The 20,567-nt window shown below is 48.0% G+C and overlaps 1 protein-coding gene across 9 annotated transcripts in view; it reads left to right on the top strand.

Annotated features, from left to right (window-relative positions):
- Positions 1–20,567, top strand: part of PAK3 (p21 (RAC1) activated kinase 3) — a 385,994-nt gene that overhangs the window by 348,745 nt on the left and 16,682 nt on the right. For all 9 annotated transcript variants that reach the window (XM_063937312.1, XM_063937315.1, XM_063937311.1 and 6 more), the window contains 5 exons: positions 10,505–10,553; positions 10,677–10,789; positions 12,074–12,191; positions 13,579–13,678; positions 14,203–14,399. In XM_063937312.1, the coding sequence (XP_063793382.1) occupies positions 10,505–10,553; positions 10,677–10,789; positions 12,074–12,191; positions 13,579–13,678; positions 14,203–14,399 (577 nt within the window). The remainder of the gene's footprint in view (positions 1–10,504; positions 10,554–10,676; positions 10,790–12,073; positions 12,192–13,578; positions 13,679–14,202; positions 14,400–20,567) is intronic.

The following is a 20,567-nucleotide window of genomic DNA, read 5'->3' on the forward strand; positions in this document are numbered from 1 at the left end:
AACTAATTCGGGTTATTGTTAAGGAGCCATCTTTAAGAGGCCCTTTCTGTTGTCATACTGTTAACTGGGTTTAGATCACAAGTTGTACGGTGTGATTGGTGTGGCTGGTATGAGTCTTACCCGGGATTCAAAATGCCTCCCTTATTGTGTATGCTCGTCCGGGCACAGTACCTAACTGGAGTCTGGAGGAGGGTCATAGGGGGAGGAGCCAGTGCACACCACCTGACCTAGTAAAGCTTTACTTTTTTGTGCCCTGTCTCCTGCGGAGCCGCTATTCCCCATGGTCCTTTCAGGAACCCCAGCATCCACTACGGACTCCGAGAAATAGAATTATCGGTAAGTAAATTCTTATTTTAGTTTGCTTACAGCTATGGCAGTGTCGGCACGCAGGGGATTATGGCTATGTCAGTGGACTGCTGATGCAGACTCCAAAAAAGGTGTGGAAGGCCTGCCTTTCACAGGTGAGGCCTTATTTGGTGATGAACTCGACAAGTGTATTTCACGATCTACTGCGGGTAAATCCACCTATCTGCCGTCTGCAGCTCTGCCATCTAGGAAGGCCTACTCGGTACCCAATTTGCAGTCCTTTCGGACTGCAAAGTTTCGGGGCAAAGCCAGAGGCTCTTCTACCGCCGCCAGAGGCTTCTGGTTCACAGGAACAGAGCGCTCTACCTCCTCAAAGCCTTCCGCATGACGGTGGACCGCAATGCCTGGGATACAGGCAGGTGGGAGCCCGGCTAAAATTCTTCAGTCACACCTGGACAAGATCTTGCCAGGATCCCTGGGTCATAGACCTTATATCCCAGGGCTACAGGCTGGAGTTCCAGGATCTCCCACCTCACAGATTCTTCAAATCAGGCTTACCAGTTTCACAAGAGGCAAGAATAACCTTACAAGACGCCTTTCAAAATTTGTTACAGACCCAGGTCATTGTTCCAGTTCCACGTCATCTACAAAACAAGGGTTACTATTCCAGCTTGTTTGTAGTACCGAAACCAGATGGTTCGGTTAGACCAATTCTGAACCTCAAGTCATTGAACCCATACTTACGAGTGTTCAAGTTCAAGATGGAGTCTCTGAGAGCGGTGATCTCAGGTCTGGAAGAGGGGGAATTTCTAGTGTCTCTGGATATCAAGGATGCGTACCTTCACATTCCGATCTGGCCGCCTCATCAGGCTTATCTACGGTTTGCGCTGCATGACTGTCACTACCAGTTCCAGGCCCTGCCATTTGCTCTCTCCGCGGCACCGCGGGTGTTCACCAAAGTGATGGCAGAGATGGTGCTACGCAAACAAGGAGTGAACGTAATTCCTTACCTGGACGATCTTCTGATAAAGGCTGCGTCCAGGGAGCAGTTGTTGGAGAACATTGGCCTCACAGCCAGATTACTTCTGGATCATGGGTGGATTCTGAACTTACCAAAATCTCACCTAGAACCAACACAGAAGCTACATTTCCTGGGAATGATATTAGACACAGAGTCTCAGATAGTGTTCCTTCCCTTGGAAAAAAAAGCAATGGTAATCCAATCAATGGTTCGGGCCGTCTTGAATCCGACCCGAATCTCAGTACATCTGTGCATCTGCCTTCTGGGGAAAATGGTGGCTTCTTATGAAGCAATTCAGTACGGAAGGTTTTATGAGAGGACTTTCAAGCTGAATGTGTTGGACAGATGGTCTGGATCGCATCTTCACATGCATCAGAGGATTCGTCTGTCGCCAAAAGCCAGAATCTCCCTCCTGTGGTGGCTACAAACTTTTCACCTAGTGATGGGTCGAAGGTTCGGGATTCAGAATTGGATCCTTCTAACCACAGACGCAAGCCTCAGAGGTTGGGGTGCAGTCTCCCAGGGGGTGCAGTTTCAAGGAAGAGGGTCAAGTCCGGAAGTCGTCCTTCCAATAAACATCCTGGTACTCAGGGCTATCTGCAAAGGCCCTTCTGCAGGCCTCATCCCTTCTTCAGAATCAGGCCATTCAAGTTCAGTCAAACAATGTGACGGCGGTCACGTACGTAAACCGACAGGGAGGAACAAAAAGCAGAGCCGCAATGTCAGAGGTGTCAAGAATACTCCTCTGGGCAGAAAAACATGCCGTGGCGTTGTCGGCAATCTTCATTCCGGGAGTAGACAACTGGGAAGCAGATTTCCTCAGCAGATACGACCTGCACCCAGGGGAATGGGATCTCCACCCAGAGGTGTTCCAGTGGCTGACACGTCGGTGGAGTTATCCACAAATCGACATGATGGCCTCACGACTCAACAAGAAGCTCAAGCGATATTGTTCCAGGTCAAGAGACCCACAAGCTGTAGTGGTAGATGCCCTGACAACTCCGTGGGTCTACCGGCTGGTGTACTTGTTTCCACCCATTCCTCTGAGCCCAAGAATTCTCAAAAGAATAAAAAGGGAAAGAGTTCAAGCAATTGTCATTGCTCCAGACTGGCCATGAAGGGCCTGGTATGCGAATCTTCTTGAGATGCTAATCAAAGATCCGTGGCCTCGGCCTCTTCGAGAGGATCTTCTGCAACAGGGCCCATTTGTTTATCAAGACTTACCACGGCTATGTTTGACTGCATGGAAGTTGAACGGCTGACTCTAGCCAGGAGAGGGATTCCTGACAAGGTCTTCCCGACTGTGATCCAGCCAGGAAGGGGGTAACGTCTAAACATTACTATCGTATCTGGAAGAAATATGTCTCTTGGTGTGAGAGGAGACAATATTCTATGGTGGAATTTCATCTGGGACGTTTCCTGCTTTTTCTGCAGTCGGGAGTTGATGTGGGCCTACGCCTAGGCTCCATAAAAGTTCAGATTTCGGCCATGTCTATTTTCTTTCAGAAACAATTGGTTTCTCTCCCTGAGGTCCAGAAGTTCTTGAAATGTGTTCTGCATATCCAACCTTCCTTTGTGCCTCCCACGGTGCCTTGGGATCTCAATTTGGTTCTGCAATTCCTCCAAACGGACTGGTTTGAACCGTTGCAGGAGGAGGACGTAAAGTATCTTACGTGGAAAACCGTCACGCTGTTGGCCTTGGCTTCGGCAAGGCGCGTGTCAGAGCTGGGGGCGTTGTCTCACAAGAGCCCCTACTTGATTTTCCATGAGGACAGAGCTGAACTCAGGTCTCGTCAGCAATTCCTTCCTAAGGTGGTCTCAGCGTTTCACATCAACCAGCCAATTGTGGCTCCGGTTGTTACTGACGCCTCTGCTACTTCAAAGTCTTTGGATGTTGTATGGGCTTTGAAGGTTTATGTAAAGCAAACTGTTTTTTTACAGGAAATCGGACTTGCTGTTAGTTCTTTACGATTCTTTACGATGCCAATAAGATTGGGTGTCCTGCTTCAAAGCAGTAAATTGCACACTGGATTAGGCTCACTATCCAGCATGCTTATTCAATGGCAGGTTAACCGATTCCGAAATCTGTACAGGCCCATTCTAGTAGGTCGGTGGGTTCCTCTTGGGCGGCTGCCCGGGGTGCCTCGGCATTACAGCTCTGCCGAGCAGCTACTTGTCGGGTTTGAACACGTTTGCCAAGTTTTACAAGTTCGATACCCTGGCCTCTGAAGACCTTCAGTTTGGTCAGTCTGTTCTGCAGGAACCTCAGCACTCTCCCACCTGGTTTGGGAGCTTTGGTACTTCCCCATGGTACTAAATGGATTCCCAGTATCCCCTAGGACGTAAGAGAAAATAGGATTTTAATTACCTACCGGTAAATCGTAGTCCGTAGGGGATACTTGGCGCCCGCCCGGTGCTTCGTTCTTCCTGCACGGTTACTTGTTTACGTACTGTTGTTTGGTTCAGCTGTTGCTGTCCCGGTTTTCAAGTTTGGTTAGCATGGCTTTCCTCTTGTTCTGGTTGTGCTGGTTCGAAATCTCACCACTTTCCTTATCTATTTCCTTGTCTCAAAGTATGTCCGTCTCCTCGGGCACAGTTTCCTAGACTGAGTCTGGTAGGAGGGGCATAGAGGGAGGAGCCAGCACACATTATCAAACTTCTATAGTGCCAATGGCTCCAAGTGGACCCGTCTATACCCCATAGTACTAAAAGGATTCCCAGTATCCCCTACAGACTACGAGAAAAGGATTTACCGGTAGGTAATTAGAATCCTATTTTTTTACTGTTTATTGCAAAATACTTGAAGGCTTCTTGTATATAATTTTCTCTGACGTCCTAGTGGATGCTGGGAACTCCGTAAGGACCATGGGGAATAGACGGGCTCCGCAGGAGACTGGGCACTCTAAAAGAAAGATTAGGTACTATCTGGTGTGCACTGGCTCCTCCCACTATGACCCTCCTCCAGACCTCAGTTAGATTTCTGTGCCCGGCCGAGCTGGATGCACACTAGGGGCTCTCCTGAGCTCCTAGAAAGAAAGTTTATTTTAGGTTTTTTATTTTACAGTGAGACCTGCTGGCAACAGGCTCACTGCATCGAGGGACTAAGGGGAGAAGAAGCGAACCTACCTGCTTGCAGCTAGCTTGGGCTTCTTAGGCTACTGGACACCATTAGCTCCAGAGGGATCGACCGCAGGACCCGTCCTTGGTATTCGTTCCCGGAGCCGCGCCGCCGTCCCCCTTACAGAGCCAGAAGCACGTAGATGGTCCGGAAAATCGGCGGCAGAAGACTTCAGTCTTCACCAAGGTAGCGCACAGCACTGCAGCTGTGCGCCATTGCTCCTCATGTACACCTCACACTCCGGTCACTAATGGGTGCAGGGCGCTGGGGGGGGGGGCGCCCTGAGCAGCAATAAAAACATCTTGGCTGGCAAAATAACCACAATATATAGCCCCAGAGGCTATATATGTGATAAATACCCCTGCCAGAATCCATAAAAAAGCGGGAGAAAAGTCTGCGAAAAAAAGGGGCGGAGCTATCTCCCTCAGCACACTGGCGCCATTTTCTCTTCACAGTGCAACTGGAAGACAGCTCCCCAGGCTCTCCCCTGTAGTTTTCAGGCTCAAAGGGTTAAAAAGAGAGGGGGGGCACTAAATTTAGGCGCAATATTGTATATACAAGCAGCTATTGGGAAAAATTCACTCAATATAGTGTTAATCCCTACATTATATAGCGCTCTGGTGTGTGCTGGCATACTCTCTCTCTGTCTCCCCAAAGGGCTTTGTGGGGTACTGTCCTCAGTCAGAGCATTCCCTGTGTGTGTGCGGTGTGTCGGTACGGCTGTGTCGACACGTTTGATGAGGAGGCTTATGTGGTGGCAGAGCAGATGCCGATAAATGTGATGTCGCCCTCTGTGGGGCCGACACCAGAGTGGATGGATAGGTGGAAGGTATAAACCGACAGTGTCAACTCCTTACATAAAAGGCTGGATGACGTAACAGCTGTGGGACAGCCGGCTTCTCAGCCCGCGCCTGCCCAGGCGTCTCAAAGGCCATCAGGGGCTCAAAAACGCCCGCTCTCAGATGTCGACACGGAGTCTGACTCCAATGTTGACGAGGTTGAGACATATACAAAATCCACTAGGAACATCCGTTACATGATCCCGACAATAAAAAATGTGTTACACATTTCTGACATTAACCCAAGTACCACTAAAAAAGGGTTTTATGTTTGGGGAGAAAAAGCAGGCAGTGTTTTGTTCCCCCATCAAATGAGTGAATGAAGTGTGTGAAAAAGCGTGGGTTCCCCCGATAAGAAACTGGTAATTTCTAAAAAGTTACTGATGGCGTACCCTTTCCCGCCAGAGGATAAGTTACGCTGGGAGATATCCCCTAGGGTGGATAAGGCGCTCACACGTTTGTCAAAAAAGGTGGCACTGCCGTCATAGGATACGGCCACTTTGAAGGTACCTGCTGATAAAAAGCAGGAGGCTATCCTGAAGTCTGTATTTACACACTCAGGTACTAGACTGAGACCTGCAGATAGTGCTGCTGCAGCGTGGTCTGTGACCCTGTCAAACAGGGATACTATTTTGCGAACATAAGAGCATATTAAAGACCTCGTCTTATATATGAGGGATGCACAGAGGGATATTTTGCCGGCTGGCATCCAGAATTAATGCAATGTCCATTCTGTCAGGAGGGTATTAGAGACCCAACACTGGACAGGTGATGCTGACTTTAAAAGGCACATAGAGATTCTGCCTTATAAGGGTGAGGAATTGTTTGGGGATGGTCTCTGGGACCTCGTATCCACAGCAACAGCTGGGAAGAAAATTTTTTACCTCAGGTTTCCTCACAGCCTAAGAAAGCACTGTATTATCAGGTACAGTCCTTTCGGCTTCAGAAAAGCAAGCGGGTCAAAGGCGCTTCCTTTCTGCACAGAGACGAGGGAAGAGGGAAAAAGCTGCACCAGTCAGCCTGTTCCCAGAATCAAAATTCTTCCCCCGCTTCCTCTGAGTCCACCGCATGACGCGGGGTCTCCACAGGCGTAGCCAGGTACGGTGGGGGGCCGCCTCAAAAATTTCAGCGATCAGTGGGCTCGCTCACAGGTGGATCCCTGGATCCTTCAAGTAGTATCTCAGGGGTACAAGCTGGAATTCGAGGCGTCTCCCCCCCGCCGTTTCCTCAAATCTGCCTTGCCGACAACTCCCTCAGGCAGGGAGGCTGTGCTAGAGGCAATTCACAAGCTGTATTCCCAGCAGGTGATAGTCAAGGTGCCCCTACTTCAACAAGGACGGGGTTACTATTCCACACTGTTTGTGGTACCGAAACCGGATGGTTCGGTGAGACCCATTTTAAAATTGAAATCCTTGAACACATACATAAAAAAATTCAAGTTCAAGATGGAATCGCTCAGGGCGGTTATTGCAAGCCTGGAGGAGGGGGATTACATGGTATCCCTGGACATCAAGGATGCTTACCTACATGTCCCCATTTACCATCCTCACCAGGAGTACCTCAGATTTGTGGTACAGGATTGCCATTACCAATTCCAAACACTGCCGTTTGGACTGTCCACGGCACCGAGGGTCTTTACCAAGGTAATGGCAGAAATGATGATACTCCTTCGGAAAAAGGGAGTTTTAATTATCCCATACTTGGACGATCTCCTTATAAAGGCGAGGTCCAAGGAGCAGTTGTTGGTCGGAGTAGCACTATCTCGGGAAGTGCTACAACAGCACAGATGGATTCTAAACATTCCAAAGTCACAGCTGGTTCCTACCACACGCCTACTGTTCCTGGGGATGGTTCTGGACACAGAACAGAAAAAAGTGTTTCTCCCGCAGGAGAAAGCCAAGGAGCTGTCATCTCTAGTCAGAGACCTCCTGAAACCAAAACGGGTATCGGTGCATCACTGCACACGAGTCCTGGGAAAAATGGTAGCTTCTTACGAAGCAATTCCATTCGGCAGGTTCCATGCAAGAACCTTTCAGTGGGACCTCTTGGACAAGTGGTCGGGATCGCATCTTCAGATGCATCGGCTGATAACCCTGTCTCCAAGGACCAGGGTATCTCTACTGTGGTGGCTGCAGAGTGCTCATCTTCAAGAGGGCCGCAGATTCGGCATACAGGACTGGGTCCTGGTAACCACGGTTGCCAGCCTTCGAGGCTGGGGGGCAGTCACACAGGGAAGAAATTTCCAAGGACTTTGGTCAAGTCAGGAGTCGTCCCTACACATAAATATTCTGGAATTGAGGGCCATTTACAATGCCCTAAGTCTGGCAAGGCCTCTGCTTCAAAACCAGCCGGTACTGATCCAATCAGACAACATCACGGCAGTCGCCCATGTAAACCGACAGGGCGGCACAAGAAGCAGGATGGCGATGGCAGAAGCCACAAGGATTCTCCGATGGGCGGAAAATCACGTCTTAGCACTGTCAGCAGTGTTCATTCCGGGAGTGGACAACTGGGAAGCAGACTTCCTCAGCAGACACGACCTACACCCGGGAGAGTGGGGACTTCATCCAGAAGTCTTCCAACTGTTGGTAAACCGTTGGGAAAGGCCACAGGTGGACATGATGGCGTCCCGCCTAAACAAAAAACTAGATATTGCGCCAGGTAAAGGGACTCTCAGGCAATAGCTGTGGACGCTCTAGTGACACCGTGGGTGTACCAGTCGGTTTATGTATTCCCTCCTCTGCCTCTCATACCAAAGGTACTGAGAATAATAAGAAAACGAGGAGTAAGAACGATACTCGTGGTTCCGGATTGGCCAAGAAGAGCTTGGTACCCAGAACTTCAAGAAATGATATCAGAGGACCCATGGCCTCTACCGCTCAGACAGGATCTGCTACAGCAGGGGCCCTGTCTGTTCCAAGACTTACCGCGGCTGCGTTTGACGGCATGGCGGTTGAATTCCGGATCCTAAAGGAAACGGGCATTCCGGAGGAAGTCATTCCTACGCTGATAAAAGCCAGAAAAGAAGTAACCGGAAACCATTATCACCGTATTGGGCGAAAATATGTTGCGTGGTGTGAGGCCAGGAAGGCCCCAACAGAGGAATTTCAGCTGGGTCGTTTTCTGCACTTCCTACAGTCGGGAGTGACTATGGGCCTAAAATTGGGTTCCATTAAGGTCCAGATTTCGGCTCTGTCGATTTTCTTCCAGAAAGTACTGGCTTCACTGCCTGAAGTTCAGACATTTGTAAAGGGAGTGCTACATATTCAGCCCCCTTTTGTGCCTCCTGTGGCACCTTGGGATCTCAACGTGGTGTTGAGTTTCCTAAAATCACATTGGTTTGAGCCACTTAAAACTGTGGATTTGAAATATCTCACGTGGAAAGTGGTCATGTTATTGGCCTTGGCTTCGGCCAGGCGTGTGTCAGAATTGGCGGCTTTGTCATGTAAAAGCCCTTATCTGATTTTCCATATGGATAGGGCAGAATTGAGGACTCGTCCCCAGTTTCTCCCTAAGGTGGTATCAGCTTTTCACTTGAACCAACCTATTGTAGTGCCTGCGGCTACTAGGGACTTGGAAGATTCCAAGTTACTGGACGTAGTCAGGGCCTTAAAAATTTATATTTCCAGGACGGCTGGAGTCAGGAAAACTGACTCGCTTTTTATCCTGTATGCACCCAACAAAATAGGTGCTCCTGCTTCTAAGCAGACTATTGCTTGCTGAATTTGTAGCACAATTCAGCTGGCGCATTCTGCGGCTGGATTGCCGCATCCTAAATCAGTAAAAGCCCATTCCACGAGGAAAGTGGGCTCATCTTGGGCGGCTGCCCGAAGGGTCTCGGCTTTACAACTTTGCCGAGCTGCAACTTGGTCAGGGGCAAACACGTTTGCTAAATTCTACAAATTTGATACCCTGGCTGAGGAGGACCTTGAGTTCTCTCATTCGGTGCTGCAGAGTCATCCGCACTCTCCCGCCCGTTTGGGAGCTTTGGTATAATCCCCATGGTCCTTACGGAGTTCCCAGCATCCACTAGGACGTCAGAGAAAATAAGATTTTACTCACCGGTAAATCTATTTCTCGTAGTCCGTAGTGGATGCTGGGCGCCCATCCCAAGTGCGGATTGTCTGCAATGCTTGTATATAGTTATTGCCTAACTAAGGGTTATTGTTGAGCCATCTGTTGAGAGGCTCAGTTATATTTCATGCTGTTAACTGGGTATAGTATGACGAGTTATACGGTGTGATTGGTGTGGCTGGTATGAGTCTTACCCGGGATTCAAAATCCTTCCTTATTGTGTCAGCTCTTCCGGGCACAGTATCCTAACTGAGGTCTGGAGGAGGGTCATAGTGGGAGGAGCCAGTGCACACCAGATAGTACCTAATCTTTCTTTTAGAGTGCCCAGTCTCCTGCGGAGCCCGTCTATTCCCCATGGTCCTTACGGAGTTCCCAGCATCCACTACGGACTACGAGAAATAGATTTACCGGTGAGTAAAATCTTATTTTTTCAGGTTTATGTGAGTACAACCCAAACGCCATAGAGGTGCATGATATATTGTTTGTGGAATCCAAAAAAGAAATGCTTGTTTGATAGATTATTTATAAAAGGGAAGATCTTGAATATTGTTTATACGGTACACTATGTAAAATACAGTATCCGTAATATTTTATCTTGTTGCGGTATATTAGTCTTATACATGATGGCAGTAACTATTGCAATAGGAGACAATTTAATAGTATAACAAACTACAAATTGTTGCTTACTGCCCCCCAGTGGCCAAGAGAAATAGCATACAGTTAGTTACTGTTAATGTAGAAATGTAATTTAACGTAAAAGAAGTGTGTCCATTCCAGTATAGTTAAAATATAAATATTGGCAATGTAATAATAACTTTGTAAGTTCAAATAATTTACATAAAGAGTCATGCACATAGCTATATATCATTAAGTGATGTCTTCATTCTACATACAAGGTCTAACAAACGCCTTACTGTACTGTGGGTTAAATATATATTTGATGCTAACATCATGTGTTAAATACCTTGTACCATTCTGTGGCTGTCTCCCTTTATATGGTCACTGGCAATGTTGATTTTTGATTTGCACGAAAAGGAACACTTTACAAATATATATACATACATACCTTGAATCTGGCCAATTGAGATTAACTATTTGTCAAATTCCTTTTTGATGCTAAATATCTTATTATGTGCCTTTGTTCAGGGCATCCGGTACAGTGTACACAGCTATAGACATTGCTACAGGACAGGAGGTAAGCTGTATCTCTTGCTACTGAAAACGTTATTCCCCATAATACCCCCCCGCCCCTCCCCCCATCCTTCATAGTTCCCCTTTAGGCATCAAATGTACTAATGTTATTATGTGTCTTTCTTAGGTAGCAATAAAGCAAATGAACCTTCAACAACAGCCCAAAAAAGAATTAATTATTAATGAAATCTTGGTCATGAGGGAAAATAAAAATTCTAACATTGTGAATTATTTAGACAGGTGAGTGTCACATCTCAATGAGAACATTTGCATATCTGTTGTTTGCGCATTTGGAGAGAATGAAACTGCCAGACAAGCAGTGCTGAATTCATATGAAGTAATAATGTAAGACAGAGTGTGACTGAGCAGCTATGCCTACTTATGCTAGCACAGACACACATTTCCCATACAGCTGCTGCTTAACTAGAAGACCCCTCCTGTGCGTCCTTATCCCGACATAATGATGGGGGTTGTACTCTGCTCCCTAAAGCAAAACATGAGCTTACCAAGTAATAGAAACTAACCAGGCATTTGTATTGTTACATGACACAGTAGTGTAATACCATTGGCTTTTCTTCATACTTCTGTTTGTCATCATTAGGCATTTTAGTCATTAGGGTACTGTATGATAGCAAGACTGACATCTACTGTGGAGACTATGGCCCAGACATGTCCCTGATGTCATTAATGATTTACGTGTGTTACAGTATGTGAGGCTCAGTTTGGTCCAGAAGTGCTGCCGATCTTCACTGGTGACCAACAACACACAACAGTTATTATATTGCATTTTAGCCATCGCTGTCTGCAAATGCAATCTGATGTTGGATGTGTGCGGACATCTGTCATCTACTCATGGATATAGCTGAACAGCACATTTGTATTCCAAACTAGTAGCCTAAAACAGATTGATTCAGTAAAGTTCCAGCCTTTCGGCGTGACCATTCGCTGGTTAGATCCCCTGAGCCATAATTAATGTAGTTAGTCATTGTGCAACTGCATTTTCCGCATGTCGACATCTGGCAGATCCAATAACGGGGATTGGCGGTAGTTTTTGTGCCCACATTTGGTATTTTGAGGTTTAATTTGGTCTAACACAACCTGACTTACTGGCATAGGATGACCCTGTGTGTGGATAGATACAACCTATCAAATCTCATTATTTAACTCTGGCAGGTCGGGCAGCAACATGGCGTCTCTGACCAAAGATGGTGTGAAATGCGTGCAGCCAGTCATGGGGTTCTCACATCTACTCATGTAGTGCCGTCTTCTGCATGCACACCACTGCCAAGTCTCCTGGCTGAGTACATTAAATTGGCACGGGGTTCCCATTCCCTTTACTTTCTTGCATTTATGTCCTTTGTGTGGTTATTGGCTTTTAGCGCAAAAAAAAAAAATCTGAATACAGTACATTTCTTGTTTCTAGTGAGAACTGTCTTTAGTAACTTGTATATGTCTATATTATGTTGGTCATGTACAGCGTTGGCAGCCTTGCAATAGCTATGTGCACTAATTGTTGCCCTGTAGTTACCTGGTGGGAGATGAGCTCTGGGTGGTGATGGAGTACCTGGCTGGTGGCTCTCTGACTGATGTTGTTACTGAAACCTGTATGGATGAAGGACAGATTGCAGCTGTCTGTCGAGAGGTGAGTCCCTGCTTCATATGAACCGTGTTACTTGGTACATATAGAACACTTACATATTCATTGCCAAGGATTGTCTCACTGCCGTAGCTCCATAAGCTTCTGAGTAAGTGTGAGCATATTTATTCCATATTGGTCACAATGGTATTCATATAAAATCCTTACACTAATATTCCCGGGCCCACACCTGCTACCATTCCTAAAATATCTTAAACTGAATCCAATACAATCAGTGGTCGGGAAAGTGTCTCTGTCAGGGACTGTGTCAAAAGTCACAGTTCTACTGACAGCGGCGGGAGGTACCATCAGACATCCTAAGTAACTATAGGTTTGCTGTAATGTCTGATTGATGGGGGGGGGGGTTTCTGCCGCAGACAGTGGCCATTACTATTCACACACAGTAGCAGCCACAACAGAAGTCCCAGCCGCTACTACTGCTGCTGCAACGACCTCTGAATCCAGCCAGAAGTAGCTCTCAGTATTGCTATTTCAATCTAAGCAGCACATTAGCCATATTTTGAAACACTTTGTATATTCAATTGAAGTCGAAAGCTGCCGACTGTTGAAAAGACGTCAGTTTTCGACTTTTTAAGGTCGAATCGTGAGTCGACCTATTCAATATATCCCAAAATTTTTCGACAAGTCGATGAATTCGACTTGTCGAAAAGCACGTGGATTGGCGGAATAGCTGCCGATCCACGTGCTTGTGTCAAAACGGTTTTGGTCCCCTTTTCGACCATCTCAGTCCGACATAAAAAAATGTCGGGCTGAGATGTGGGACCCAGAGCAGGAGAGGGGGGAGAGCCGCAGGGAGATGGGGGACATCCGCGGGCATATAGGGGAGAGCAGTGCTACAGCACAGCGCTGCAGGAGGATGTGTCACAGCCACGCCGCTCACGGCAGCTTCCACCCGGCTCCAGCAAGTGAGGTCACGCTTGCTGGAGCCGGGTGGACACTGCCGTGAGGTCGGGCGGCTGTGTGACATCCTCCTGCAGCACTACTGTAGCGCTGATCTCCTCCATCTGCCGGCGGCTGTCCCCGCTGGTCTCCCCGCGCCCCCCCCCCCCCCACTCCTCCTCTGGGTCCCTAATCTCAATTCGACTTGAAGAAGTCGAATTGCGATGAGATTGAATAGGGGTTGTCAGATCCATTCTGACAAATGCATGTCGGAATGGATCCGACGCTAATTGAATATACCCCTTTTTTTCATTGTCTCATTTAGAGTTAAGAGTAAATCCAGCTAAAGGGCACAAATTTACAGTGCACCAGGGCAAACATTATTGTAATATGCAGTGTAACACATCTCCCAACAACGAATATGGCTTTTACTGTGTAATGATTATTGTTCATGTATGACAATGGTTCCGTCATTATGTGACTCCTCTCTTAGTGCCTACAAGCCCTGGACTTTTTGCATTCAAACCAAGTGATACACAGAGACATTAAGAGTGATAACATCCTGCTTGGGATGGATGGATCAGTTAAACTTAGTGAGTATCGCTGTACAGAAACGTTTTTTATACGTACCATGCACTATATAAATGTGTTATTATACTGTATGTATCATACTGGTTTGGGCAATTTTGAGACGCTTCCAGTGTATGCTCATTTTGTGGTCAGTCACTTAGGTTCTGCAAAGCCGCAGTCCCGTTATTCTGGCCACGCTGGGAATCTGGTGCATACACTTCTACCAGTGCGAGGGTGACATGAAATGTAATGGGGAAATAATTCACTCACATAATATATATTTGTGTTTTTTTATGCAGAAGAATGATCCATCTTTCATTTTCTCAAACCATGCTAATAAACATGGTTGTCCAAATGTTTCCAGAAATAAACAAACATGAAGTTGTTATGTGCCCTACAGTGGCTTCTTATAGACCATTCATGTCACTGTATGGATATGGGTTAAGATACTGAAAGGCTTCCTACAGTACATAGTCTGTGATTGCACCAGTGCCAAAACTTAAAAGTGTATTCATATTTCACAACCTTTTGTTTTACAATTCTTTAGCTGACTTTGGTTTCTGCGCTCAGATTACGCCTGAGCAGAGTAAACGGAGCACAATGGTGGGTACACCTTACTGGATGGCACCGGAAGTGGTGACAAGGAAAGCCTATGGACCCAAGGTGGACATATGGTCCTTAGGAATCATGGCCATAGAGATGGTTGAAGGGGAGCCTCCTTACCTTAATGAGAACCCCCTCAGAGTAAGTAAGATAAGGAGCCTCATTTGCAAAATACAGGATTTGTATTGTGAAATTATTTCTTACAGTAACTGTAAAATATACCTACAATCCATTAACTTCAACCTTACTAGATGCATATTGTGCTGCTGTTAAATAAATCCTAGTACCAGGGCTACTTTACTGCTTCCTAACTGCATAGTGGTTATTTCTTAACAGCTTCCAAACAACATGTGATAATGGGCCTAATTCAGACCTGATCGTAGCAGAAAATTTGTTAGCAGATGGGCAAAACCATGGGGGGTCATTCCGAGTTGATCGCACGTAGCAACTTTTTGCTGCTCGTGCGATCAACTAGACGCCGCATATGGGGTAGTGTATTTTAGCATAGCAGGGCTGCGATCTCTTGTGCAGCCCTGCTATGCTAAAAAAGTTTTGTGCAGAACAAGACCAGCCCTGCAGTTACTTACTCTGTGCGATGGATCCAGCGATGAAGGTCCCGGAATTGACGTCAGACAACCGCCCTCCAAACGCCTGGACACGCCTGCGTTCGGATCTCCGCGCCCGGAAAACGGTGAGTATCCGCCCCGGAACGCCTCCCCGCTGTCAATCTTCTTGCGATCGCGCTAGCGATCACTCTCTTCTTTCTTCTGATTGTTGCCCGTCGCTGGGCAACGCCGCGCGTGCACATTGCAGGAGCTGCGCAGGAGCCGCGCATGCGCATTTCTGATCCGTTCGCACTGCAGCGACGAACCGATGCGTGCGTACGGGTCGGAATGACCCCCTATGTGCACTGCAGGGGGGGTCAAATATAACATGTGCAGAGAGAGTTAGATTTGGGTGGGGTGTGTTCAAACTGAAATCTAAATTGCAGTGTAAAAATAAAGCAGCCAGTATTTACCCTGCACAGAAACAATATAACCCACCCAAATCTGACTCATTCTGCACATGTTATATCTGCCTCCCACCCCCATCCCCCCACCCCTCTCTGCAATGCACATGGTTTTCTCTGACGTCCTAGTGGATGCTGGGAACTCCGTAAGGACCATGGGGATTAGCGGCTCCGCAGGAGACTGGGCACAAAAGTAAAGCTTTAGGACTACCTGGTGTGCTCTGGCTCCTCCCCCTATGACCCTCCTCCAAGCCTCAGTTAGATTTTTGTGCCCGGCCGAGAAGGGTGCACACTAGAGGCTCTCCTGAGCTTCTTAGTGAAAGTTTAGTTTTAGGTTTTTTATTTTCAGTGAGACCTGCTGGCAACAGGCTCACTGCATCGAGGGACTAAGGGGAGAAGAAGCGAACTCACCTGCGTGCAGAGTGGATTGGGCTTCTTAGGCTACTGGACACCATTAGCTCCAGAGGGACCGAACACAGGCCCAGCCTCGGAGCTCGGTCCCAGAGCCGCGCCGCCGGCCCCCTTACAGAGCCAGAAGCAAGAAGAGGTCCGGAAAAATCGGCGGCAGAAGACATCCTGTCTTCACCAAGGTAGCGCACAGCACTGCAGCTGTGCGCCATTGCTCCTCAGCACACTTCACACTTCGGTCACTGAGGGTGCAGGGCGCTAGGGGGGGGCACCCTGAGCAGCAATAAAAACACCTTGGCTGGCGAAAATACATCACATATAGCCCCCAGGGCTATATGGATGAATTTTAACCCCTGCCAGATTCCACAGAAAAACGGGAGAAAAGGCCGCCGAGAAGGGGGCGGAGCCTATCTCCTCAGCACACTGGCGCCATTTTCTCTTACAGCTCCGTTGGAGGGAAGCTCCCTGGCTATCCCCTGCAGTTACTACACTACAGAAAGGGGTTAAAAAAGAGAGGGGGGCACTAATTAGGCGCAGTATAACAATACAGCAGCTATAAGGGGAAAAACACTTATATAAGGTTATCCCTGTATATATATATAGCGCTCTGGTGTGTGCTGGCATACTCTCCCTCTGTCTCCCCAAAGGGCTAGTGGGGTCCTGTCCTCTATCAGAGCATTCCCTGTGTGTGTGCTGTGTGTCGGTACGTTGTGTCGACATGTATGAGGAGAAAAATGAGGTGGAGGCGGAGCAATTGCCTGTAACAGAGATGTCACCCCCTAGGGAGTCGACACCTGAGTGGATGAGCTTATGGAAGGAATTATGTGACAGTGTCAGCTCTTTACAAAAGATTGATGACATGAGACAGCCGGCGATTCAGCCTGAGCCTGTCCAGGTGTCTCAAAAGCCATCTGGGGCTCTCAAACGCCCGTTACCGCAGATGGCAGATACAGACGCCGACACGGATACTGACTCCAGTGTCGACGATTAAGAGACGAATGTGACTTCCAGTAGGGCCACACGTTACATGATTGAGGCTATGGAAAATGTTTTTACACATTTCTGATAATACCAGTACCACTAAAAAGGGTATTAGGTTGGGTGAGAAAAAACTGCCTGTAGTTTTTCCTGCATCTGAGGAATTAAATGAAGTGTGTGATGATGCGTGGGTTTCCCCCGATAAAAACTGTTAATTCCTAAAAAGTTATTAGCATCATACCCCTTCCCGCCAGAGGACAGGGCACGTTGGGAAACACCCCTTAGGGTGAATAAAGCGCTCACACGCTTGTCTAAACAGGTGGCACTACCGTCCCCGGATACGGCCGCCCTTAAGGAACCTGCTGACAGAAAGCAGTAAAATATCCTAAAATGTATATACACTCACACGGGTGTGATACTGCGACCAGCAATCGCCTCAGCCTGGATGTGCAGTGCTGGGGTGGCTTGGTCGGATTCCCTGACTGACAATATTGATACCCTAGATAGGGACAGTATATTACTAACTATAGAGCATTTAAAAGATGCATTTCTATATATGCGTGATGCACAGAGGGATATTTGCCGACTGGCATCAAGAGTAAGTGCGCTGTCCATTTCTGCTAGAAGAGGGTTATGGACAAGACAGTGGTCAGGTGATGATGATTCCAAAAGGCATATGGAAGTATCGCCTTATAAAAGGGAGGAGTTATTTGGGGTAGGTCTAACAGACCTGGTGGCCACTGGAAACAGCCAATTCCCAGGAACAAAAGCCCTCTCCCGCCTCCGCAAAGTCCTCAGCATGACGCTGGGGCTTTACAAGCGGTCTCAGGCACGGTGGGGGCCCGTCTCAAGAAATTCGAGACGTCTCCCCCTCGCCGTTTCATAAAGTCTGCTTTACCGACGTCTCCCTCAGACAGGGAGACAGTATTGCAAGCCATTCACAGGCTGTATTCCCAGCAGGTGATAATCAAGGTACCCCTCCTGCAACAGGGAAAGGGGTACTATTCCACACTATTTGTGGTACCGAAGCCGGACGGCTCGGTGAGACCTGTCACGATCCGGGTATCTGGACGCCATTTCTTACCCATCAGATGCCTCCTAAGGCTGGCTCAGCGCTCCAGGACCGGATCCCATCTGTTATCCTGATGTGTACATTCCTGTATCCTCTCCTGTCACTCTGGGACGCTGTCACAGTAAACGCCATATTACACCTGGCATGGCGTCTCCCGCGACCTCCGCCGCCGTCCCTGAACTTCTGCATGCAGAGTGTCTGAGTGGCGATTACGTCAGCCGCGGCCTCCGCTGTGTCCGCGTGGTTGGATGTGCATCTGTCAGCCTGGCGCCTCCTGTCTCCGGTGGCCGGCGCCGCCATTACTGTTTTCATTACCACATGGATTACAAACCAAACTTCCCTCCAAGTGTCTGCATGGGTGCAGCCATCTTGGATTCTGTCAGCTGATCATTTCCACCAATCTGTTCTCAGTATTGATAATCTGCATAATTGCCTAGCCAATCCCTTCCTTGCTGCAGGTATAAATACACTGTGCCTGAGCAAGGAAGGCGTCAGTGCTTTGGTTGTCAAACCTAGTTCCTGTTTGTCTCTCTCCTGTGATTGTCTTCCAGGTTCCAGCTCCTGTCTCAAGACTTCCACCATAGAGACCCGCACCAGCATTCCACCTGCGGTGTAGCCTGACTCTCCAATCCATTGTGGATTCATCTGTTTCCAGCTACAACATTACCTGCTTCCAGCTCAGCTTCCAGCAGAGTACAGCTTCCCTTAAAGGGCCGGTGTCCTTTCTACACTTTACCACTCTCCACCGGTATTATTATTTCTCCGCTCTCAAGTTCTACATTTCAGTTCATATTTCATCGCTCCCAAGTTCATTTATTATTTAACTGGTTCCAGCCAGTATCCACTCCGTGCTAACAACAGTCTGGTTCCAGCCAGTATCCACAGCAGCTGTTTTATCTTCAGCAACCCAGCTTTTCCTGGAACACCAGCTGGCACAATCCTGGGTTATCTCCATTGCTACAGTCGGGCCTGGTAAGGACTTTCCATCTAGAAGATCATAAGAACTATCTCACACTACCAGTGCCCTGTGGCTCCTGCCATCCTGTAGTACCCAGGAACTGTATTTATTCTTTGCTGACTTTTACGTTTTCTTTTACTGCTGCTGTGTTGCGGAGTTGTCATAATAAACATCATTGACTTTTATCCAAGTTGTCGTGGTCACGCCTTCGGGCAGTTATTATTCATGTTACTTACATGTCCAGGGGTCTGATACAACCTCCCAGGTTCCGGTACATCTCAGCCCCTACAACTGAGGCTGCCTCCCGTCAGCTCAGGCCCTCAGTTGTGACAGTAAGCACTGACCTAATGAATCCAGCCGGAGACCAGGATCAAGCGGCCAGGCCGATGCAAGAACTGGCAGCCTGACTAGAACATCAGGAGGCTGCACAGGGCCACATCATCCGTTGTCTCCAGGATCTCTCTACTCGGCTGGATGGGATTCAGACAACTCTCCGTGGATCAGGCGCGTCTGGTGCGTCAACCACAGTGACTCCAGCTATAACCCCACCCACCTTACCCATTTCTGCTCCACGTCTTCATCTTCCAACGCCAGCAAAATTTGACGGATCTCCAAGATTCTGCAGGGGATTTCTCAACCAGTGTGAGATTCAGTTTGAGCTACAACCTGGCAATTTTCCCAGTGACCGTACAAAAATTGCCTACATTATTTCTCTTCTCAGTGGCTCAGCCCTTGATTGGGCATCACCGTTATGGGAGAGGTCCGACACCCTGCTATCTTCCTACACTGCCTTCGTGTCAACATTCAGGCGCATCTTCGACGAGCCAGGCCGGGTAACCTCAGCTTCATCCGAGATTCTCCGTTTACGCCAGGGGTCACGTACTGTAGGACAATATCTGATACAGTTCCAGATCCTGGCATCCGAACTGGCATGGAACGACGAGGCCCTGTATGCTGCATTCTGGCATGGCTTATCTGAGCGTATTAAAGATGAGTTAGCTACCAGAGACTTACCTTCTAAGTTAGATGAGCTAATCTCACTCTGCACGAAAGTTGATTTACGTTTCAGAGAGAGAGCAACTGAGCGTGGAAGATCATCTGCTCCAAAATCTTCTGCTCCTCCTCCTCGTCAACTGTCACCATCTAAAGATGAGCCCATGCAACTTGGCCGTTCCCGTATAACTCCTGCTGAGCGCCGAAGACGTCTCTCCGAGTCTCTCTGTCTCTATTGTGCAGCTCCGTCTCACACCATTAATGCCTGTCCCAAACGTCCGGGAAACTCCAAATCCTAGCTCGCCAAGGAGAGGGCCGGCTAGGAGTAATGATCTCCTCTCCATCTCCTCAAGATTGTAATCTCCCAGTCTCGCTTCAAGTTGCTCAACGTTATCGGAACGTCATTGCCCTCCTTGATTCCGGAGCAGCTGGGAACTTTATTACCGAAGCCTATGTTAAACGGTGATCCCTACCCACCGAGAGACTTCCTTCGTCCATTTCTTTAACTGCCGTGGATGGCAGCAAAATTTTTGATGCAGTTATTTCTTTAAGGACTCTACCAGTTCGTCTGAGAGTGGGAGTTCTTCATTCCGAACTTATTTCTTTTTTAGTGATTCCAAGAGCCACACATCCTGTGGTCCTGGGCCTTCCATGGCTCCGTCTTCACAATCCTACAATTGATTGGACGACTACGCAAATCCTGGCATGGGGTTCCTCCTGTGCTGAGACATGTTTGTTTAAAGTATTGCCTGTCTGTTCTTCCTCCCCCAGGTCGTCTGATGTTCCACCTCCTCCATATCAAGATTTCACGGATGTGTTCAGTAAAGCTTCTGCTGATATCCTTCCTCCTCATAGAGAATGGGACTGTCCGATTGATCTCGTTCCAGGGAA

This window comes from Pseudophryne corroboree, chromosome 8 (genome assembly GCF_028390025.1).
Source record: "Pseudophryne corroboree isolate aPseCor3 chromosome 8, aPseCor3.hap2, whole genome shotgun sequence".
Lineage (NCBI taxonomy): Eukaryota > Metazoa > Chordata > Amphibia > Anura > Myobatrachidae > Pseudophryne > Pseudophryne corroboree.